Genomic DNA, 25581 nt, shown 5'->3' with positions numbered 1-25581 from the left:
AACCTGTGAAGATTCATAAGCTAAGTTAAGAAGTAAGAATTGTCTATAAATACTTACCTAATTGTCTGTGCTCTTTATATTTTGTTTATAATTAGTATTCTTGATTGATTTTCTTTACTTGACTCATAAATTCAAATCTACTTATTTTGGCAATCAGTTTTTTTGGGACAAATTAATTTTATCATTGACTTGATTTGTTATTGTAAATATACTCGTTTGACTTGTTAGTACTCCGGACTATGAAGTGATCATTTATCTAAGAGAACACTTTTTCTATTCTCTTAAAAGAGTGACACTAAACCTTATAAGAAGGTAGAGGAAAATGGAAAGACTTAACAGCCAAAGGAGAGATTTACAATTACGTAATTACCATTTAATGTTGTTATCACTGACCTAGTTGGGAAAAAGAACATGGGACTATGTAATAATTTCGGCACAATTCAAGAACTTGGATTTTTTTTTTTTTCAAGTTGAAGTGAGACTCCAAGACTTATGAGCATGCATCTCACAATCATTTAATTAATGTCTTTATTAACTGAGTTGAATCTTGGGTACATTCTTTCAATGCAACATTTGGATCACCCCTTCCTTCTATGGTGACTACGGGATGGTTTTCTGAGAAATTGGGGGGCCAAAAGCATGGAAATGACAAATGCAGCTCTTATTGTAGCAATGAAATTTCAGTCAAGTGACTCTTTTTATTCATTTTCTGTTCTAATTAAAGTTGGTTGAGAAAGGTTTGAGCCAATAGAGCCCTCCGGAAGCCATTTTTAATGAATTCTTTGGAGATGGAAATTCATTTGAAAAAATAATTAAACGATAAGTGTTTGGTAACCCATTTGAGTAGACTTTGCTACAAAATACATTTTCGAGAGTTACCCAAAAGTCAAGTTTATCTCATCCTTAAACTTGAATTATATTTTAAAATCAACAGAAGAAGACAATTTTCTTTAACAAGATATTTAATATTGATTATCGTTGGTGGGTTTACAATTTACTTCATTTTGCTAAGGTTGCCATGACTTCGGGCTTGGTAGGTCCAACATCTTTAAAATGGCTTATATTGAGTGTAGGTAACCTAACGAACTTCACTTTCAGAACTCCGGTCTTTCTGAACCACAGTAGCTATAATTTTTATAATTAAATAAAAGGAAATATAAGGGAAGGCAAGAAGCCCAAGACATTGACGAAGGGAAGGATAAGGGACTAAACAAGAAGACCTTTGAAGTCTTCCTTGTACAGTAGGGATAATCATGGGCTCTCTCTAAATAATCTCCATATTCCTTTTTGTCCTACTTTTCCCATTATTTTCAAGGCTTATAAAACCAGTTACCATTGATTAAGTCATGTTGAACGAGTCAATTATGAAACATTTGAAAGATATTAATGGAGTATAAGAAGGAAAAAGAAGAGAATTAAAGAAGGGGTAGCGTTAGCAATGAACATGAGGGGTTGAGGGGAGTCGGAAGGGGGGTCAGAAATTGGACTCACAAGACTTATTAGTGCCAAGTTTGACTTTAGATATATTGTCAGGTGATAAAAATTTACTCCATATTCGAATCGAAAAGGATCCACTTGAAAGGACTAATACTCCAATAAAGGCAAACAATTGAACTAAATTACTTGATATTCGAATTAAGATTGGCTCGGCAAAAACTTGTTTGAGCTTGATTTCGTCAACTATTCAAACTAAACTTAAACAGCATTTTGTGTTCTATAATTGTCAAACACAACTTAAGCTTAGCTCTATTAGTACACAAGCGAAATTTACACGTAAAAAAATTTATTCTACTTGAACTCAATTTAAGTTTGGTTAGATAAAAACCCATCTAAATTTGATTCTGCAAATAAACAACCAACTAGCTTAGTTACAAAGACTCTCTATTTAACATAATCTATCTATCTAGCTCAAGTGGCTAATTGACAGGCCAAGTGGCTGACACGGTCAGGTTTTGGAAGTGTTTTCCGGAATCTTACATTATGCATTTTCATTTAGCCAGTGTGCACGAACTTACATTGCTCACTGATTATGGATGCTGGCATGTTAAAAGTGCGCGATAAGTTTTCAAGTTTCTTCTACTTCTGTGAAGCACAATAATTGGTGTTAATACAGAATGTAAAATGATCAAGAGTTGTATGTTAGAATCGATTCTTGAAACAAAATTAGTACCTTTCTTGTATGTATTCCCACAATTTTATGTTTGTATTTTTCTGTTGAGAAAGTTATCTTATTATTGAACTTGTTAGGGTAATAAAGTTTTAGAATCCATCAATATAATTAGTCCAAAATTTCTTGAATTTAAACAAATGCTTCTCCTAATTCTGGCCAAAATTAATCTGACTTCTGATCTGCTATAGAACTACAACATAAATATCTCAACCTACTGATTGTGGTTTAAATATCAGGTAATTGGTACTCCTTCTCCAAGAAGTACTTAGAGTTACCTTTTCTATAGATTTAGTAAGAAAAATAAGTCAAAGAAGATAAGAACGTTCAACCTCAATCATTAAACGTTCCAGTATTGCTTTAAATTTCTTGGACCATTGCATCCTAAGTGTTCCAATCTCAACAAGCAAAGACAAAGAAGAAGGAACAAAACAAGAAAACCTATGAAGTCTTCCTTGTACTGTAGGGATATATTGTAGCCTCATTTGTGGTACAGATAACAACGTCAGTCAACTTGAGTTGATCCAGGGTTCTCTCAAAACAATCATCCATTTCCTTTTGGTCCTACGTTTCCCATCAATTTCGAAAACTTGTAAAAGCGGTTACCATTGATCAAAGTCATGACAACCTGGTCAATCACACAAGTTTGGAAGATATTGATGGAGGACAAGAAGGGAAAAGGAGGCAATTGAAGAAAGGAAAGTTTTGGCAATGAGTATGATGGGGTGGGGTAGGTGGCATGGGGAGGAGGAGCAATATTTGGATGCACACAAGACTAGGGAGGGCCAATTTTGATTTTAAAGATATTGTCAAGTGGTAAAAACTAACTTTGCTAACAATCCACTTGAAAGCAAATAAATGTTGGAATAAGGGCTCAAATACAAACTTTTTTTTTTAATTTAGTTTGGTAAGAATTTGTTTAAGCTTGGTTTTGCCAACAATTGAAACCAAACTCAAATAAAATTTTGTGTTTGGTAAATTGTCAAATTCCATTCGAACTTCAGTCTAAGCAAGAGGACCTCTGAAGTCTTCCATGTACAATTAGGATAAATACTAGCTTCATTTGTGGTACAGACTAACAAGGTTAGCCAACTTGAATTGAAATTGAAAGTAATCATGGGTTCTTTCAAAATAATCTCTATATCCTATCTGGTCGTCATACTTTTCCCATCTTTTCACCCCAAATGTGGAGCTTCAGCTTCTGCTGAAGAAGCTGCTGCTCTTTTGAAATGGAAAGCCAGTTTTTTGAACCAGAACAATAGCTTCCTAACCTCATGGAACCTTCAATCAGGCAATGCCAAGAATTCTTCTGTACTTCCTTGCACTTGGGCTGGTATTTCCTGCATTGATGGAAGTGTCAACAGGTTGAACCTCTCAGATTGGAGTATTAAAGGTAGCCTCTATGATTTCCCGTTCTCATCCCTCCCAAATCTTGAATATCTTGATCTCAGCTTTAACCAGATCTTTGGCAGTATACCAAAACAAATAGGTAACCTGTCGAAACTCATTTATCTTGATTTCTGGGCTAATGAGCTGTCAGGCAAAATCCCGCCTGAAATTTACAACTTGAGAAACTTGACTCATTTAGGTTTTGCAAGTAATCAACTTTCAGGTCCCATTCCCATGGTGATGGGGAATCTGATCTCACTTCAGTTTCTTCACCTGGAGCAAAATAATCTCACCGATGCAATCCCAAAGTCAATAGGCAATTTGACCAATTTGATTGAATTGTATCTTTATGAAAATCAATTTTCGAGTTCAATTTCCAAAGAAATTGGTGATTTAAAATTTCTTACCGATATGGAATTAGGTGAGAACCAACTCAACGGTTCCATTCCTAGTTCAATTGGTAACTTGAGTAACTTGGAAGCATTTGAACTCTACAACAATCAATTTTTTGGTTCAATTCCAGCTACTTTTGGTAACCTCAATAGGCTGGTGAATTTAGATCTCTCTTCCAATCAACTTTCAGGTTCAATTCCTGTTTCAATTGGAAACTTCAGCAATTTAAGAATACTGTTTCTTCGAGAAAACCAATTTTCTGGTACCATTCCACAAGAGCTTGGAAACCTGAATGAGTTGGTCGTATTGGAATTGGATCATAATCAGTTCTTTGGTCCATTGCCAAAACTACTATGTCAAAGTGGAATGCTCCAAAACATTACAGTATCCGGGAACATGCTTACAGGCCCAATCCCAAGAAGTTTGAAAAACTGCTCAAGCTTACTTAGGGCCCGTTTTGACGGTAACCGTTTCCAAGGAAACTTGTTAGAGATGTTTGGAATCTATCCATTCCTGGATTTCATAGATCTCAGCAACAACGAATTCTATGGAGAACTCTCTAGAAACTGGGGTAAATGCAAACTTTTGAAAACCCTACAGGTTGCAGAGAACAACATCACAGGTGGTATACCTCCAGAAATTGGAAATTTAACTCAGCTACATGCACTTGATCTTTCTTCAAATTATTTATCAGGGGAGATACCAAAGGCAGTTGGGAAGTTAGCTTCTATGCTTAAACTAGATTTACATCACAACCAACTTGCTGGTGGTATACCTCAGGAATTCGGAGTGTTAATGGAATTTCTAGACCTGTCCACAAACTCCTTGAGTGGAGCTCTACCTGAAAATTTGGGTGATATGAAGCACTTGTTTCACATGAACCTGAGCAACAACATTTTAAGTCAAAGGATTCCATTGCAGATTGGGGAGTTAACCCAACTTTCTGAACTGGATTTGAGTCAAAATTTCCTCACAGGAGAGATACCATCTGAGTTTCAAAATTTGCAGAGTTTGTGGACATTGGATCTCTCCCAGAATAACCTCTCTGGTTTGATCCCAAAGGCTTTGGCAGAAATGCCTGGTTTATTGCACATTAATCTTTCTTTTAATAATTTGGAGGGTCCAATTCCGAGTGGTAGAGCCTTTGTGAATCTAACCTTAGAAGAAGTAAAGGGAAATAAAGGTTTGTGTGGCAATATTACAGGGTTACGAGCCTGTGAAAGTTCCCGGTTGATTAAAAAGCATGCCAAGGATAAAAGGAAGGAATTTGTTCTCATAATTGTGTTACCTCTTCTGGGATCATTCATACTTCTTGGTTTATTGTTCGGTGCTCTGAAATTGAATAATCGGAGAAAAAGAAATTCGAGAGTGGAAGATGTGGAGGTGAAGAAGGGCAGTTTATTTGCCATATGTGCTTATGATGGCAAAGCATTGTATAAGGAAATCGTAAGATGTACACAAGAGTTCAGTGAAATATTTTGCATTGGGAAAGGAGGTTGTGGAAGTGTTTACAAAGCACAGCTTCCATCAGGCGAGGTAGTAGCTGTAAAAAGACCTCACGACGTGCCTAATGTGGCAAAGGATAAAAGTTTCTTGAATGAGATCAGGGCCTTGACAGAAATCAAGCATCGGAACATTGTGAAACTCTTTGGCTTCTGCTCAAATGCTCAGCATTCAATTTTGGTTTATGAGTACCTCGAAAGGGGAAGCTTGGCCAAAATCTTGAGCATAGAAGAAGAAGCTAAGGAACTAGACTGGCTAAAGAGGTTGAAAATCATCAAAGGCGTCGCTCATGCTTTATCTTATATGCATCATGATTGTTCACCACCAATTGTACACCGAGACATATCAAGCAACAACATTTTGCTTGATCCAGAATGCGAGGCTCATGTTTCAGATTTTGGCACTTCCAAGTTTCTCAGAAGAAACTCATCTAACTGGAGCTCTCTCGCTGGCACCTATGGATATGTTGCACCAGGTAATTATAAAGGTTTTACTTTTCTTTTCCTTTCATTAATTTGTTAACTGGTAAATCCAAGAATGATCACATGTTATGACAACATAATTTTCCAAATTTGTCTTGTAGAATTTGCCTACACAATGAAAGTTAACGAAAAGTGTGACGTTTATAGCTTTGGGGTGCTAACAATGGAAGTAATCAAAGGAAAGCATCCTGGTGACTTGATTGCTCATCTAATGTCTTCAAAGCCTGAAAAGATAGAACTGAGAGACTTGCTAGACCAAAGACTTCTATATCCCAATCAAGAAATTGAAAAGATTCTGATATCCGTTCTCAAACTAGCAAGAGAATGTCTACATGTTGATCCTCAATGTAGGCCAACAATGCTCTTTATTTCCAGGTTGATATCAACTCGTGAACCATCAAAGTAACTTCTTTGTGATTAACCGTGGCAATATGAGTCTCTTTTCCATTTCTTTTCTTGTTAAATTAATAGATGAATCAGACATGTAGAACTTGGATGATGTTTTTGGTTTTTTTGCAGGTATCTTGTCTCCTATTAAATGCAGACCGCAGTGCCTCACTGTTTTTACCCCTAAATAGCACAATCAGGCATAAGCAGAAGATAATATGATGTAGAGTATGTATTCTATGTAAAAATAAACTCCGCATAGCTAATAGAGTTTATGGAATTGAAACCCGAACTAGTACAGGGGGAAAATCAAGATATTGGAAATGTATCGTAATTTTATCATCCTCAAAGTAATAATAATATGACATTGTTTTCGGTCTGAATAGTCTTTGATCTGCTTTTTATTATCTCCTTGTAAATCAAAGTTCATATTTTAACTAGTCCATAACTATTTCTTGAATGCTGTTGTTGATGAAAAGAATGTATTTAAGAGGGCCATTTTTTGAATGCAGATGTTGACGAAAACAATGTATTTGAGACGGCAAATATATATATCCCCCAAATTTCATCACCAATTATGTCTGTTGATGTAAAAAGAACTAAAAGGTGAGTCAAACTAGTCGATATTCAAATCGAGTTTGATTTGATAAGAGTTGTTCAACTTGATTCACTAACTAGTCAAATCAATCTTGAAAAGCATTTTATATTTGATAATTTTTAAATTTCATAAAAAACTCGTTCAATCTCGATTCGACAAATAAACAAATCAATTTTGAACAAAATTTCAAACTTATTAAAATAATCAAACAATCTTGAACAATAGAATATTTGACTTGATTAGATTCGTTTACATCCCTAGACATATACGCCCAAGCATAAGCATCACTTCTTAAACATGAGCAAAGCCATTGCAGGCTTATAGGTGCATAATAATGACTGAATGCACTTGCTTTTATACAAAATGTTGACTGTCCAATTGATCTAAATCAAATTATTCAAACATTTTTGGCCAAATTAATTAATTAAATGGTTCATCAATCCTTTTTCTTTTTAGTCAGAGGAAGGCCGAAGTCGAAATTATAAAACTACTTAATCCATTGTGAGTTGCACCCATCTCATTAGATGACAAGAATGACTTAACACTGAGTTGCAAATTAAGACTGATGTTTAAAAAAAAAAAAAAAAAAAAGCACAAGAATCGTATTCCCTCTAAAATTGCAATGATTTGCACTCCTGAATTTCGTCTTAAGAGAACTCGAACTTTCTATATGAGATTAGGAGGTAAAGGATCCTCTGTTACACAAGTCTCTGTCATGCCCCTACTACATTTACAATATTTTGTGTATCTTTTTACTGGATTAGTATATACTAGAGGTGTCAAAATGGGTGACTTAGACGGATTTGGATTGAATAAAATGGGTAATGGGTATAAGTGAGTCAACGTATTTATACCCATTTAATTAGATGGACACAAATAGGTAAGTCAAAAAATGAATTGGGTAACCTAATTACTCATTTATAATCCATTTATTTTAACATTTTGTAAACTCATTTCAATTCATTTTTGCAAACTAAGTTACCAATTTATACCGCTCTTTGTACCCATCATTAGTTTTAAATATTTATTTATAATGCTCAATAAGCCTAATTACCAATTTTTTTCTATTTATACTCTATGTCACAAAATTACATATTATTTAATAATTGAATAATAATAATATAAAATTTTGAACTAAGTACTATAAAAGTTAATGTAAAAACTTAATCCAAAAATTTTGAACCCCTAACATTTTATTCACATATAAATTTAAAATTTCATTTTAGAAAGATAAGAAAAGAGGCTAAAACTTATCATAAATTGGTATTGCTGAAAAATGAGCAAGTTAACAAACTAAGAGAAAATAAAATAATAAAATAAAACCAACAAATAATAATAATGAAACAAAAGTAGTTAACATCATGACAAAATGAAAAATTTGAAAAAAAAATGGGTGGGGGAAGAGAATTCTAAATGGGTTAATTGGGTTTGATGGGTTATCCAATAATACCCATTTATTAAATGGATATTATTGGGTAACTCATTTATACCTATATACAAAAATTTAAAATACTCATACCCATCTATTCATGGACGGATATGGATAAATTTAGTTAAGTGGGTTGATTTATCACCTATAGTGTATACCAAGTCTCAGCACCAAGCAGTGCTTTGTTGGTATATGCCTTGCAATTTTTTGAAGTCATTAACTTCATGTCTCGTAAGCTGATTTAACTGAAAAGGTCCCTGAGTTAGAAAATCCCCATCAAAGCAAATCTTCACTATTACAATCTTCAACAATGACAAGAAGTAAATCATTCGGCAAAACCTGTTGGAGCACCGGCCATTTGCAGTCCTTTAGTGTATATTACTCCCTAACTCTATACCTCAATTGCTTAAGACGGAATTGAAAAGATTCAATTGCCGTATCAAGAATCACCCCGTCTAGCCAAAATTGAATTCTTTGTGCATAAGAAAATCTGAGCAGCTTCTGATGCTGCTTGATATGTAGGAGCAACTAGATGAGTTCTGATTTGGGGAGACGACAATACTTTGCATGAAGGACCTTTTTCCAAGGCGAGTCGTCCATAGTGAGCAAATTTCATCTCGCTTTTGAAAGAATTGCTTCAATTATAGTTACCAGAATGCGAACGCCCCATACTCCTCCATCCTTAGGTTGGCAAACAGTTTATCCAACCGGTTAATTGAACTAGAAATATTACTGGGTCAAGGTCACTGATTCAATAGTAAAGCTAACGGTTGTCAAGTCAATGTTGATGCTTAAAACCACAAATATGCCATGAATAATTAATATGTTATTTTCACCACTCAAATCACAAAAATGAATCCTATGAATAAAGCATCTAATTGGTGAGACAATTGTTGACTACGCTGTTTGAGCTTGCAAATCTTCTTCCTTGCTTTTCACACACACAATCACACCACAAGCAGTTAAGATCTAAAAGGCATCAAACTTTCTTATCCTGAAAATACAGGGAAGATACCTGGCTTGAAGGAATATATAGTGATGCTGCCATTCATGGCTCATGGACATCTAATCCCTTTCCTAGCTTTAGCAAAGAAAATTCAACAAAGAACTGGCTCTACCATCACCCTTGTTAACACCCCTCTTAATGTCAAGTGGTGCCCATGGAAGTGCTGCCTATGTTTCAATATGGCAGAACCTCCATCATCGTTCCTCTGGCAAAGTTGAGTTCAGTGTTCCAGGTTTTCCTGATTCATGCCGGTTCCATATGACCCATCTGCATAGATATCTGCAAGCTGTAGAGGGGACTGATGAATGGTCAAAAGTACTTTCAGCCACATATAACAAATTCTTTGAGATCTCTTGGATTGTTAAGCAATAGAGTGGAGGAAATTGAGCCTTTTGGCTTGGCTGCGCTGAGGAAGGACATAAAGCTCCCTGTTTGGTGCATTGGACTTATTCTTCCACCACAGATGCTTCAACAAGATTCTTCTTCAGAATCCAAAATCATCTGTCAGCAGCACAGCGGCAGAGAACCAGGATTGCCTAATGAACAATGCCTGGAATGGCTGGAATTCTGAGTGTTCTGTTCTTACATCTCATTCAGTTCCCAGAACTGTTAGTCCTCCTCAGATGATGGCATTAGCTATGGGGTTAGAAGACTCTGGGAAACTATTCATTTGGGCCATAAGGACTCCCTTTGGTTTTGATCCTAAAGGAGAATTCAAGGCTGACTGGTACGGCCGCAAGGTTTTGAAGAAAGAATGGCACAAACAAATCAAGGATTGTTGATGCATAAATTGGCACCCCAATTGGAGATTCTTTGTCACAAGTCAACAGGAGCATTTTTTAGTCATTGTGGATGGAATTCAATCAGGGAAAGCTCGAGCCATGGTGTGCCCATTATTGGTTGGCCACTTGCAGCTGAACAAGGGTACAATTCAAAGATGATCATGGAGGAGATGGGAGTTGGTATTGAGTTAACTGGGGGATTACAGAGCCATCTACAGAAGGAGGATGTGGAGATGGTAATAAATACTTTAATGGAGAAAGGAGGAAATGGAGAGGAAATGAAAAGAAAGGCACTTGAGATAAGATAGTTGATAAGGGCTGTTGTAAGGGAAGAGGAAGGACACAAGGGATCTTCTTTTCAAGCTATAGATGATTTCATCACTGCAGTTTTAGCCAAGCGAAAACTCTTCTTAACAGCGTCTGAATGAAGTTTTGTTGAAGAATAATCTTCTACTAAGCTAAAGTTGTCCTTCTATCAGTAAGCTTCTCCTTTGGCAACTGGGACAATTGGGTTTTATATTTAAGTCCCCTCCATTTTCATCTGAAATACAACTTATTTAGTTAAGCATCTGAATTGATTTCTGATGAACGATTATCTTCACTCTTGGGAGTTGGGACAGAATCGCCCTTTCATTTAATGAACTTTTCACCTCTCAAACAGCATAGGGCGCTTCAAACACAGCTGATAGGGTGTTAATTGTTGGTTATTTTATTGTTAATTTTTCCCTTTATCCTTGCCAAATATTGTTTTAATTATTAATATTTACTTATATTTGGTATTTGACTTAATTTCAGGAAGTGAAACAGAAAACTACAAAAATGAGGGACTTTTTGGAGATAATTGGGATTTCAAACAATCGGGCCCACATGGTACTACAAAGAGATTGCATTTCCTTTGCTAATTAGGAGATTGGAGTCCTACGGGCAATAGGAAACTAAAAGCAAGGAATTCGGTAGAGTCCCACTTTTGGGTTGATTCTCAATTTCAGCAGGGGACCACAGGGATAAGAAGTTTTAGTCATTGTTGGCTTTAAAAAGGAGACAAACATACAGAGAACTCTTATCAATCAATAGTTTTAGTTTTAGTTTTTAGCATAGTTTAGTTTTTATTCTTTCTTGGCTCTTTTGATGGCCTGGACCTCAGTGGAATTACTGGAAGATTTTCTCATGAGGCGTGGCTAAATTTGTCTAGTCAAGAACAACGGAGGATTTGGTTCTACTAAATTTGTGAGATCGAATTAGTTTTTATTTATTTCTATTATTCACTGGTATTTGTCTATCTTCTGCTTTATGTTCATATGGTTGTTTTATTATTCGATTATCCAGGGCCCGGATTCTAGATTAATTCAATAACCTGAAGCCAATTAGGGTAGTTAAATCCGTAATTGTTTAATTATTCTAAACTGGTGGCAACTGGCATGATTGGGTTTGTGTCAGGGAGATAGACAGGCTAACTTAAAGAGACCCTCGTAGCGTGTTGATTGGTTAGAATTAGGCTCTTCTAATTATTCATGCAATTAGGGAATTGAAGTTCTATGGTCGTATCTAGGGTTATTTTCTGATTAGAGAAATAGTCAACGGTCGTACCTTGGCTATCGACAAATTGAGGAAGAGTTGGTTGTTTATCGCGTGTATGACAACTATAACTAATTTATCAGATAGTAACTGGAATAATCCTTGCATCCGTGATCGAATTAAGTGAACCATCTCCGAAGTTGTCTCTTGGCTAGAGTTCGTCCATTATTATTTTTATTGTGATAATTAGTTAATTGAGTTGTAGTTATTTTATTTTATTTTATTCCAAATAATTTAGTTACTCTCATTTTCAAAAACCCCCATATCTGGAACTTGAGAAGAAATTAAATTATCCCCAGTCCCTGTGGATTCGACCCTGCTTACCGCTATATACAGAATTTGTATTTTATTTGAGCAGGTATTTATTATTGCACAGGTTTGACGCCTGGCAACAGCGCACCCTTCCATCATCACTCCTTAACAGAAGAAGAGAACTAAAGAAATGAACTTGTACATATAGCATTCTTGTTGCATACGAGTTGAATTATCCTGTTAAGTGCTTGAATCAGTGGCAGATTTACACTGGGGCCATGGGCCCCTACTGCCCCTTAAATTTCTATGATACCTATAAAAATTTGATATAATTTCAATTGTGCCACCTGAAGTTTTGTGTATCTATTGGTTTATAGGCCTTCACTACCCCCTTAAATTTCTATAATACCTATAAAAATTTGATGTAATTTCAAGAGTGTCCCCTAGAGTTTTGTGTATCTATTGATTTATATGTTTTTAAAGTTGTCTTTGATTTTACCTGTTGTTACAGTTATTGTAGAAAGGGTTTTTTCAATGATGAATATAGTGAAGGATTGGTTACAAAATATAATGGAAGACACTTGGATCAATAATTGTTTAGTTACTTATATTGAGAAAAATATACTTCGTGAAATTCAAAATAAAAAGGTTGTAAACCGTTATCAAAATATGAAAACTTGTCATGAGCAATTGTAAATGGTTTAGTTTGCTTTTGAAATAAAATTATTATTACATTAATATTTTTGAGTTTGTCTTTTGATGTTTTTCATGAAATATATGCATTGTCGCGCCCCACTTTTTGATAGTGTGGTGTGTGAGTAGTGGAATGTGAACGTGTGTAAAATGAAAAGTAAAAGGCCATGGGACTTGAGAATGCGACGATTTGGCCAAACAAAGTTCAAAAGGGTTTTTGTATAAAAAATGGAGTCGCCACTTGGTATAGAGTTAGGGTGTACCAAGTCACCCAAAAATGATTTTTGTTTTTTAATAAAAAAGGTAAATAAACCCTTTTGAAGAACCTTTGGGTCTACGTAACCAAAAACAGGGATCGGGAGTCACATTTGACGAAGGGGAAGGCAAGGATAAAGAACCAAGGCACCCCTTCGACCTAGCCAAGGCTAGTTGCGTGATTTAGCCCTACCTTTCCTAATTTTCCTACCCAAAGTATGTATCGCATGTTGGATATGACTATATGAATGCAAAAAACCTAGACCTAGGGGGACATGGGGGGTTGAAATGTATCTTCGGAGCTTACTTGGTACTAATCACATTAAATGTGACACCCAATAAAACTCTTCGAAGAAGTCACGAATAATGCAAGTGGAATGCTCAAACAAGGAAAGAAAATATGAGGGGTGTGCAAAAAATGTCTTTGAACGCAAAAATATACTCCAAGTGCAAGTGGGCAAAATGCATATATGCAATTTAGAGAAAAGTGTGAAAGTGTCGGTGTGCAAATGAAGATAAAAGTGCTCGTGTGCAAGTGAAGGGATATAAAGGTGCACGTGTGCAAATGGGAGGAAAAATGAAAGTGTAATGAGGATATAAAATGATAGGATGGATTGAAAGTGCATGATCCTAGGGAATGCATGCATATTGGGCACGGGGAGACCTAAATCGTGACTCAATTTTCCCTTTTATAGAGGGAATACAAGCGTGCTAAGGCTTAGAAAAAGCCACACTCGTCTATATCCCATATTTAAGGGGACTCTCAGGCAAATGTACACTATACCTAGCATGAGATGCAAAAACCTAAAGTGAGAGGGAAGGGACTAGAGGAGCATGCTAAATGATAGAAACTAAGAAAAATGCATGAAAATGTAGTGAACATGCAAATATGCACTAACGAAAGGGGTCCTAAAGGTCTAGCATTGGACTAGCCTTTTCTAAAAATTTTCCACTAGCATTGAACTAGTGGAAACGGAACAAAGAACCACAACTAGCGTTGGACTAGTGTGGTGACGGAAAAAGGGCCACTACTAGCATTGGACTAGTGTGGTGACGTCCATTCATCCATCACATTCATTCATAACTATAAAAAGCGAGTAGACATGCGAATCACTTATAAACACATAGCACATAACACTTAACATGCTCGACTAAATGCAAGAGCCTAATAAAGCACATTAACACGTAGCAACTAAGCATGCAAGACACATAAGGCAATTAAGGCTTTAACTATTACATTTGCTAACTAAAACAAAAGGGGAAGGGGAAAATGGACCAAATTGCCCGCCAAGTCCTATCTATTACAAGCCAAGAGGTGTACACATACCCCATAATGAAATACTTAAATAAAAGTAAACGCAAATGAAATAAATGCAAGGAATTAAGGAAAGGCAAGGAAAGCGAAATAGACATGCATATTCACATAACACGTAGGAGCACGTAGGGTCAAATGTAGTGCAAATGAGGGATAGAGTGTACCTCCCTTGAATTGACGCCCTAATGAAGTGAACTTACTAATTTACCCTCCAAAATAATAAAAAGGTCAAGGTACCACTTAAACTATCAAAATAATCACATGAAACAAAAATTAAATATGAAAAATGAAAGTTAAACACTAAGTTGAGTCAACTAAAGTATTCACATAAACAAACCAACCATGTACAAGAAATTAAAGCAAGAGGGACTTAATTAGAAGGACTGAAAATTTTTGAAAGAGAGTAAAATAAAATACTAAAATTGATGTCTTAAGATGCGACCTATTAAAATCAAATGCAAAATGTGATTAGAACACAAATCCAAGCTAAAAAAAACTATAAAAACTTATTGAACCACAAAATGCATCCTAAAATCCTTAAACGTCTTACCCAAAATCATGTCAAATCATACCAAGTGCAATTAAGATTCTAGAATGACAAGATTGATTAAATTATTCCACTAATTGGGCCATAGTGAATCAATGGGAAACTAGGGGGGTTGGAATGCAATTTCTGGAAAATTATCCATGCAAAACCCATGCAAAAGGCTACGGAAGTATTAAACTTCTGCAACTATAGCAATGAAACATGCTTCCACTTTGCTTCACAGCTTGCTGCAAATCTTTTTCCTTGCAAGGATATCAACCTCAACACTAATTTTTGATCAAAATCTTTCAACCAAACATTCAAAGCTAATCTAAGCATTATAACACAATTTCAAAATTTAAACAAACCCAAATATAAAAGAAAACTGATGCAAAGACACAAAGAATCCCATGCATTCAGCAAATTCTAGCCACGGCATTTCTTTTCATTTTTATCATGCAAACCAGATTTTTGATTCAAAGCACAGCTTTCACTAGATATGTTTCAATTCAACATCACACTTAACCCAAGTAACAGGCCACATAATGATTACAATCCAAATGGCTAGAAAACTAGGGAAGATGTCACGCAAATATTCTGGAAAAACGCATGCAAAATGGCTCGGTGACCTGATGGTTTATTTTCCAGCAAGCAGTGAATGCGATGCAAGTGTTTTTTGAGACTTCAAACACCCCAACCCAGCACTGAATCATTCCATTCCTTGCCCTCAACACAAATTAAACATGCAACTTAGGTGCAAAGACTTGGGGAGCAACCACGAGACAGAAAAACAGAACAGAAAAATGCAATTTCCTTTTGCCTTTGTTGCAGAATTTTGCAGCGACAAGCTCATGTATAATTAAACCGTTGAAACATGCATTAAACTAACCATTTATGCACCAAGAGCACAACAGGTTCCAGGCATCAATTTTAGCAATAAGGAAACCCAAAAAAATGCAGCAAAGAAGACGCCAAACTCCAGCTAATGCGCTAAAACGCAGCGATGGGCAAAAAAAACAAATGACATGTTGCGGCACGCTTTAAAGCACCAACAGAACCACCCTATGATTCCTACAAACCTCATGGGTTTATCAAAGAGAAATCTGTAAAAAGACTCCTAAAACAATTCATCAGTGGTCGATGCTGAGCACGTAAATGAGACAGAAGAATTGAATTGCAGAAAAAGCTAACTAAAACCAAGTTCGCTCATGAAGATCCTACATAGTTCCTAATCTCCTCATTGCAAGTCACCATTTGTACATTAAAACCCAAACAAGGTCATGCAAAAATTTGGGATAACGTTCTGTGGCTTCACAACCATGACACTCAAAGCACACAACTAACAAAAATCAACCAAAGATGTAATCTTTCGAACCAACACAGCACTTCCTACCACTGCCAACGTCAAAGCTATAACAGGGGAGTGGAACTACACAACCAAAGAAGAACACACCGTGCAGAAAGCAAATGAATGGGAAAAATTACCTCCTGGTAAGACGAGTGGATTCAACTACTGATGAAGACCTGCAACGTTTTCTCCCTTCCGCTGTTTCTCAGGCCTTCCTCTACCTCCAAGAGCTCCCAGATGGTTCCTTCTATCCGTCCACTTTCCTTTCCCTTTTCTGTGTTTCTTCCTCTCGGATCCCTATTGCTCTCTCAGCCTTTTCACTCAGCTTTTACGCAGTCCTCCACTCCCAAAAACCCTCTCCTTTCCAATCTCAGCCGCCCCCTTTTTTATCTCTCGGCTGTTTTTCTTTTTTTCCTTTTTCTTGTGTTTCTATCTCTTTTCCCCCCCCCTTGCGGCTGTCTTGCTGCTTTTCTTTTTATATGGGAGCCATACCAACCCTAAACACCCAGCCACTTCTTCTGTATTTGCAGCCAAGGGCTGCCCAAAGCCCTTCCTTGCAAGCTGCGAAAAACGCAGCTTGCAAGTCGCGTATCTTCTTTTTTTTTTTTAATAACTTAATACAATACAAAAAAATGAAAAATGATATTTAAATAAAGAAAAACACTAACTTAAGAAACATTTAGTCAAAAATAAACAAACTAGAAGCAATAAACAATTAAAGTTGCAATTTTTCCTTCCTTTTCTTCATTTTTCAATTTTTCAATTTTTCAATTTTTCAATTTTTTTTTATTTTTGAATAATGAAACTAAAAACAACTAAAACATATTTTTTGAACACTTTTCTTTTTCCTTTGAGAAATTCTACGCTAAAATGGCTAAAATAACTAAAACTAAAAGTAAATAAAACTAATTGTGAAAAATAAAAATAGAACAGATAAAAAAATAATAAAACACCAAAAATTTGGTGTCTACATGCATCATTTGTACTTGTTGGTGAATATTTTTTTCTTAAAAAACTAAAAAAAAATAGGTAAAAAATTTTAGAGTTACTTTTGCCCCCACTAAAAATTTTTTCTGGTTCCGCCACTGGCTTGAATGCTAGAAAATACTGCTCACGCTACTTTAAAGTCATTTCATGTAATGGCTAATGAATTTGCTGGGAATGATGACCATTCCATACATGTACCCCCTCTGGAAATAGGAAAGCAGAAAGAATGTTGTCATATATATCATGATTAGCCATCTCGATAGAGTTGGTGATATGTTATAATTTGTTGCTAAATTTATAATTATCCTTCCCTTGATTTTAGTCAAATATTATTTTAATTATCGGATTCTACTTATATTTGGTTAATGGTGCTAATTGTAGGAAAAGCAAAACCTGATTAAAAGTGGCAATTTTTCAATTAATTTGATGGTGGTACTTCGGGACCCACATTCAAGGCTAGAAAGTTGGGATTTATGTTAGGCAATTTCCCAATCCAAGTCAAATTTCAAAACTTGACAGCTGCTGAAGTTTCCATTTTCTTTGCATTCCACATCAGTCTCAAGTAATGGCGAGAGTTTTTAGGAAATTGAATTGTAATAGGAAACTCTTTAGGAATTTGATTGGTATTAGGAAACCAATCAATTAAGCAATTCGGCATATAGCTCTTGCTTAGGAACAAAGTATAATTATTCTTGTTTTTCTTGACCGATAGAGAGGAAGACAATTGTACGCTGCCGAATTAGATTATCTTTTGGGATGGCTTGTTCTCTATTAATAGAGAACTAACTTCATACTTCTAGTCGAAGGCCAACTTGAAGACGAGGTTCCAAACATCTGTAAGATCGAATTATTTTTATTTATTTCTTTTATTTATTAGTGTTTGTACGTTTTCTGGTTTAACTTCTTATGATTGTTTTGTTATTTGAATATCAAGGGTTCGATATTCGAATTAACCTAATAATCTACAGCCAGATTAATTGATTGAATTCGTAATTGTTTAATCGATTAACACCAGTGGCGACTAGCGTAATTGGTTTCATGTTAAGGAAATATATGATCTAAGTTAAACAAACCCTCGTAACGTGTTTGTTGGTTAGGGTTGAATTTTTCTAATTCTTAATGCAATAGAGGAATTAAATCCTACGGTCGTACATGGGGTTATTTCTTAGTTAGAGAAATAGTTAACGGTTGTACCTTGACTATCGAAAAAGTAAAGAAAGGTTGGTTGTTTATCGAGTGTATGACAACTATAACCAATCTAGTAATAAGTAATTGAATTATCTTTGCATCGATGATCAGTTGAATAGACCGTGTTTGAAAGTTACACCTTTGGCTAAAGTCGTATTGGTTATTGATTAATTCCTATTTAATTCTATTAGTTGTTTCATTAGTTGGTTAATTAGTTATTTTATATTTTTCAAAAAGCCCCTATGCTCTGAACTCTAGAAGAAACGAATTATCCTCAGTCCCTGTGAATACGACCCTGCTTGTCACTGTCTACTAGTTAGTAATTTTGTCAGTTAGTCAATTCTGATATATCGGATTAAACAAACTCTTCGTAGCCAGGGTGAATCAAGTAACCCATTGCATATCCAGAGTGTTTGCTCTAGTACCTGAAATTGATTGTTAACTGCTTTTGGTAGTAGTTAGGTTTTTATTATTGCACAAGTTCGACACCTGTCAGTTGGATACAACTCGGCCGAGTCATAATCGGAACGAAGGGTCAATACGATATCGATTCCTGAATCATGAATAATTCCATATCTATGGCAACTCACTTTGACTCGGTCGATATTCACTGATTCAAATCTGTGATGCATGTAATCAGCCAGAATATTCGAATCAAATTGAAATAGATTTGGATATTTTTTTCAGATTGTACCTTTTATGATTTTTTTTAGTAATTTTTTATATATTTTAAAAATTTTATGTGCTATAATGTGCACCCAATATTCAACCAATATTCCGCGACTGCAACGCATCGGCAATCCGCCACTGTGAACCATGTGCCATATTGACGAAACAAGTGTGTTTGCATAGATCTTAAACGCCTCCATCCCACGGCTCTTAATTTATTGTCTATACGAGCAGTATTTCTTCTGATTATATCACATAAAATTGCAGTGAAAGTACAGAACATTTCAGAAAGAATTTGCTGGAGTAATTAAATTTGATTCAGTTAAAATAGCTGGATAGTTTGTTAAGTAGATAACACAAAGTGTAATGCTGTGAAAAAGCAAAAGAAACCTTGCCGTGTAGGATGCATTGTAGCTGGATAATTCAAATCTGTAATGCTGTGTGGGATTTATCTTTTCCCACACCAACAATTACATGTATTAGTTGGTCTGAGTACTTGTCACATCATCATTAATTTAAATTTAAATTCCAAATTTTACACTTGTAACATGCATCCAAACCTTTTAGTATATACATTATCAATGTAAGAAAGATTAACTCATATATAATACAAATTTTTCATTTTTCAATAAATAAAACTGATGAGAACACATGACCTTGTTACATGACTAATATTACGAGGTTTATAAGCAATGCATTAAGAACAAGTAATTCTTTTCAAGTCTTTTGTACTAATACAAAATCAAGGGATGAGACCTTGCAAGGTTTTACAACTCTGTTTTGACTTGTTCTAAGATTAAAAGAAAAAATTTAAATGTAGAATGCAGCCGTCAATACACTTCTGAAAGTAAAGTTCGAGCATGAAAACAAATCAAACTCAATCTCAATCTACTATTGCTTGACCTCTTCCACTTAAAATTTATTTGACAACACCTTCTGTCAACGTTCAAGGAATGAAGGAAAGCCATCCTTAAAGAAACTAGAGTCCAGCTAAAATAAACTCAGGAAATCAGTAACTACATCGGATTGAAATTTTTTAAAATTATATAGTCGTTGTACCTTTTGGTTGGTTGCTAAATCTTAAAAGGGAAATTTGCCAAATTGGTCCCTAACATTTGCCAAAAAAAAACGTTTTTTAGTCTTTAACATTTAAAATCAGCCAGAGTTGTCCCTAACATTTAAAATATGATCCATTTTGGTCATAATGCTCATATTTACTCATTTTTCCAATTGGAAATAGCACGTCTCTCTCACATGGATATATTTTCAAAGGTAAAACCGGAAAACATACTTCATTTCCGGTTAAGTAAAGCCATCTTTCCTTCATATTCCCCCATTTGTGTCCTAATTGCCTCACTAAAAGAACAAAATTGAAGAGGAAAAACGCAGCTGCAACTGAATGATTGTGTAATGGAGGAAGAATAGCAAGAAATGTGAAGAAGAAGCTAACATATTGAAGATTAAAATGGATCCGAAATATAGTCCATAAAGACATTGCTCATTTTCTCTCACACAACAATGACAATGTCTAATCAGCATAGTTGTATTCTTTTGTTTCAAGAAACAATGTTATGAATCAAACATAATAAACACATTTATGTTCTGCTTTTAAAAGCAGAATAAGTGTTTTGATTCATTCATAGCAAAGAACAAAAATAGAAAAACACGAACGTTACCAAATGGTCCCTAAATAACTCTGTCCATTGTAAATAAATCATTTATGAACAACGCTATTTTCCTAACAGTTAAAGGTGTAAACTATGTCACTATCTCTCACCTCGACATTTGAACAATATTGTTTTATAGTTTAGTAATTTTAAAAAAATCATATTAATGAATTTTACGATATAGACAGTTGTCAAATATCAAGTGAAAATCTGTATACGCCAAACGCCAATTTCAAATTTTCTAAAAATAGATTACTACCAATTAACGGGTGCAATATGTGTAAGAGTTAGATTTAATTTAGTAGTGAAAAATAAAAATCGGGATTTGAATTCCAATTTGTAATGGCATTTTGTTGAAAACATCCATAAATACCCAGAAGCAATAAGCCTCCTTCATGCCTCATTCAGCTTTCAAATTTATATTTCATAGTTTGTACTCAATCTTTTGAATGATCAACTAATGGCCAAGTTCGCTTTCTTGGTTGGTTGCTACTATCTGAATACAAGATATGAGCTAAAAGGCTGCTACAATGAGCTAAGCATGTAGGCGTATTCAAGTGTAGAGATAATTAATCTCGATCCCACAGAAAAACTTAACAACTACCAAAGCTCTTAAACTTACTGTATTGTTTAGACAATGCAATAATTCAAGCAGATAAATCTAGCTATAAAGTACTACTTCAAATTGCAAGTAATTAAACGATGGAAATTGATAGAACGGTTATTTGGCGTATTTTGCACTGTTATTTTGTCCTAATTTTGGCTATTCACGGTACTAAGAATTGAAATTTCACTCATATTCGATATTTGTGTGAATTGTAGGTGGTAGGCATGAAAAATGATCTCGCGGGGTAAATTTTCAGAAGACTTATCGTCTCAGGGCGTGGCCACGCCTTAGAAGGTGGACGAAACCGAAAGCCGGACTGCGGTCCACGTGAACCGCGAGAAGCATGGGATAAAAACTCCAAAAGGCTAGCTTTTGTTGGGAGGAATTGGGCCAGACGTCTAGAGAGCTCCTGCGGCGGCTATAAAGAAAGGAAAAAGCAAGATTCAAGGGGACACTACTTTTAGTCTTAGTTTTACCTTTTTGCAATTTTTGGTCAGACGCTTTTTGCTTTTCTTTTGTTTTCTTCTGCGGCTTTGGGTCAGACATTGGAGACTTTCTCCTTTTCTGTAGTTTTTGCTCTTATGCGACTCTGACTCCTGAGTTCGCTCCTTTCGCCTTTGACAATTCTCCTTTGGCTTTCGCTTGTAATTGCGGCTTCAATAGGAAGCCAGAACCACGCGAGCTCCATCGTGAGAGCTTTTGATAATCTGATTTGCGACTTTGGCTCTGCGTTACTTTATTCCCTCCAATCTCTTCGGCAATTAATTGAACGAATTCAATTAAATCACGCGGGATTAACACGATGAGGAGCGGCTAATTTTCTCCTCTACCCAAAGGTTGACGCGAAGGCGCGGTCCATAACATCTGTGAGATCTAATCGAATCTTCATTATTTCTTTCATTTTATTGCTATTCGTGCGTTTCCTGAATTAATTGTTCATGGGTATTTTATTAATTGAATATCAACGGCCGGGTATTTGATTTAATTTAATAGCCTACTACCACGTTAATTAAATAGAATCCGTAATTGTTCATTTAGTTAACACCCCGTGGCAACCACCATAATTGGCTTTATGATGGGGAAACGCAAGATCTAATTTAAATAAACCCTCTTAGAGTGTTTATTGGTTAGGGTTGGGTTCTTCTAGCTTTAATGCAATTGGGTAATTAAATTCCTACGGTCGTATCTAGGGTTGTTATATGGTTAGGGAAGCAGTCAATGGTCGTACCTTAACTGTCGGAAAAGTAAGGAAGAATTGGTTGTCAGAGCTTATTGATAACTATAACCAACCTAGTGATGAATGGATGAAATACCTTTGCATCGATGATCATTTAATTGGACCGTGCCTGAGCAGTTGATCCTTTGGGTAGAACTTTTATTAATTGCTGTTTTTAGTGAATTGTGCTTTGTGAGTTAGTTTTGAATTTTGTTAGTTTTATTTTATTTTATTTTTATTTGCCTTCCATTGAAAATCCCCCAATTTCGTTCTACTAATTTGGAAAGAAATAATTTCCTACCTGCTCCCTGTGGAATCGACCCTACTTGCCATTGTACGCAAAATTAGTATTTTTATAGACAAAACTGGTATATCGGATCAAGCAAACTCTTCGGGAACAGGGTGAATCAAGTAACCCATTGCACACCTAGGGTCCCTGCTCCAGTACTCGGATTTGTTCTATAATTATTTAATTGAGGTGGTAATTAGGACTTTTTAGTAATTATTATTGCACAGGTTCGGCACCTGTCAGAAATACTTATAGAACAGTTAGGAGATGGAATCCTCAGATTTTCGACTTCGTTACTTACTCAACATTAGGATTTAATTTGCTTGGTTAAAGTTATTAATTCATGTCTTGCCATGAAGCAATTTCTTAATGTATACAATACCTACTTTTGCCAGTATATCAACTATACTTATAACAAGTTTATACTAATTTTTGTGGTTGAATAAACTAGCTACAAGTACATTAAGGTATGTGAAATTACTTGGTTAAATCCACCTAATTGTATGTCTACTTTTGCAAGTTTATTCCTTAGGATTCATGTATTTCTATCCACTATTGAAGTTCAACTTTTATTGATTTATTCAATAGATTAAATCATTTGCAATTAATGACCAATTAATCACAAATATGAAACATGAACTAATAAGTACACAATGTAGCAACAATCGACCATACTTAGTCCATAATTAAAGAATAAGAAAATCTATCTCAACCCTAGGATAACATAACTTAGCTACACACAGATATTATCAAGAGAAAGTTGATTATTTTCTGGCAACAATTCACGAAATAAAATGCAATAGTTTGAGAGAGAGAGAAAAAAGTAAAGATTCTCTCATTTCACAAGTGAACAATAAGCTCCTCTGACTCCTTTCTCAAACTTGTCTTCGATCACCAAAAGTATGAAGAGTATTTCACCACTAAGTAACTAAGAAATGTTGAGTACATAAAACTTTCTTCTTGTTTTTGAGGTGGGAAACTGAGTTGCTTAATATCCTAATAGGTCCCAAAAACAATTTTCCCCTATAAGTTAGTATTTATAGAGGGTACATGAAGTCAAAAAATGATAGGAAAAACTTTAGCCACTTTCGAACCACCTTAAGGTCCACACCTAAATTTGACGTCGGATCCGATGATGAATAGAGGGCTAGATCCGATTTGTTTGTTTTCTCAATTATATTTCTTATATAGATTGGAATATTGGATCCTAGATCCAATACTGATCACTTCGGATCCGGCATGGATCTGATGAGCTCGGTTTGAACTCTGCTTCAGCTATCGATCCACATCTGGATCTGGCCTGCCTAGCTTTGATCTAGGGTTGGATCAAATTAACTTCTTTTTGTATTGCTTTCTGCCTTGGATCTATGCCACGTATCCGAATTTGATTGAACTTGTCTTGGTTTTTCCCCACCTTTGTCCTTTGTCTTGGTTTTTCGTCTTTTCTTTTCTTAGTTGCACTTTATTCGATTGAACTTGTGAGTTCTCGCAAAGGATTAATTTAGTTGGTTGAGATCAAATCTAGAAGTGTTCCCCAAATCATCCTCGAATTCGCTGTACATCATGTAGTTTTGTTCTAACGTGATTCGAATTGATGATTGATCATTCAAAACTACAAAAACATAAAATTTTGCAAATAAATATATAAAGCCACAAGTTTTGCTTAACTTTGATCTCTTATTGCAAATTCTGAACAAATTGACACCAAATGCATTCTTGTAATGACAAAACACATCGAAAAAGCACAAGATATATAACCACACAAAAAGCGTAAAAAAACAAACAACTATCATTTAGTGTAGAAGTTGAAAATGTGAATATACATATATATATATATATATATATATATATATATATATATATATATATATATATATATATATATATATATATATATTGTTGTGGGAATAGACAAATATTATATTGTTGTGGTTGTTATGAAAAAAATGTTCGTAATAAATTTAAAACTACAATTTGTTTCTAGTTTTCATTTGCAATTATTAGTGATGTTATTTCTATAAAGCTAATTTGATTGATTTTGAACTTTGTGTGGATGGAGTATATTAGATGTTGATATTAGTAGTAATGGTTTAAACTTTTTTGTATTTGAAAGGTGGTAGCCATGGATTGAAATTTAGGGATATTGATAAATATTGCTACATATTAAGCAAGCTTTGAGATTAATATGAGATTGTAGGTAAACTTTTGGGTATCCAAAATGATGTTTGTAGTTGATACAATGATTTGCATCAAAAATTTTTAGATGCTGATGGATAGGTAATGGTGATAACAAATAAGGATGAATGAAATAGAGACAGTAAACGATTTCTTTCCTTTTTCATTTTATTGTGAATCATAACCCAAGGACATTATAGGATTTTTGAGAAAAGTCTAGTTTTTTGGGTCTAGAATGTTACTTAAATAATGAAAATAGGGGAGGTGAGTGTAATTTTCAAAACTTGAGGGGAGTTTTCAGCAATTGTCAAAAGCCTCGGGAGAGGTTTGTGAAATTATCCCAAATGCTTAATATCTCTCCTATTTATAATTTGAAAAGCTGAGATAAAGCAGAAATGGGTCAAAATCGCATTGACGAATGAGCGTCGGCCGATCAGTACGCAATAATGGCCGCGACGTCACAGATTCTCCAGCAAACAAACAAACAAACAAAGACAAGTAATACAGCAAAAAGAGCTTTGACGTGATTGACTTCAATAGTTAGACAGAATATTCTTCCATATGATCTTTTTATCACATTTAATTAAATTGTATAGTTTAAGGTGTATAACTGTTAATATAAAATAGTAAAAATTACATGGCATGATGTGATAAGATGCCTAAAAGGGTTCAAATCAAAGTTT

General features: G+C 35.0%; 1 protein-coding gene and 1 pseudogene across 1 annotated transcript; both read left to right on the top strand.

Moving 5' to 3' along the window:
* Positions 1-3283: 3283 nt before the first annotated feature.
* Positions 3284-6704, top strand: LOC113737384 (uncharacterized). The gene is made up of 4 exons (XM_072083741.1): positions 3284-3560; positions 4140-5927; positions 6036-6309; positions 6454-6704. Exons 1-4 carry the CDS (start codon positions 3284-3286, stop codon positions 6470-6472), a joined length of 2358 nt encoding a protein of 785 aa, XP_071939842.1. The 3' UTR covers positions 6473-6704.
* A 1954-nt stretch (positions 6705-8658) lies between these two features.
* Positions 8659-10564, top strand: LOC113737383 (UDP-glycosyltransferase 92A1-like; annotated as a pseudogene).
* The last annotated feature ends 15017 nt before the right edge of the window (positions 10565-25581 follow it).

Source organism: Coffea arabica, chromosome 3e (assembly GCF_036785885.1).
Source record: "Coffea arabica cultivar ET-39 chromosome 3e, Coffea Arabica ET-39 HiFi, whole genome shotgun sequence".
Taxonomy (NCBI): Eukaryota; Viridiplantae; Streptophyta; class Magnoliopsida; order Gentianales; family Rubiaceae; genus Coffea; species Coffea arabica.
This window is presented reverse-complemented; position numbering and strand designations above follow the sequence as displayed.

Coding starts and splice junctions, on each gene's coding strand:
- LOC113737384 (XM_072083741.1), top strand. CDS start 3,284: ATGGGTTCTTTCAAAATAATCTCTATATCCTATCTGGTCGTCATACTT. Junction 3,561..4,139: donor CTCAGATTGGAGTATTAAAG/GTAGCCTCTATG, acceptor ATCAACTTTCAG/GTTCAATTCCTGTTTCAATT. Junction 5,928..6,035: donor CTATGGATATGTTGCACCAG/GTAATTATAAAG, acceptor TTTGTCTTGTAG/AATTTGCCTACACAATGAAA.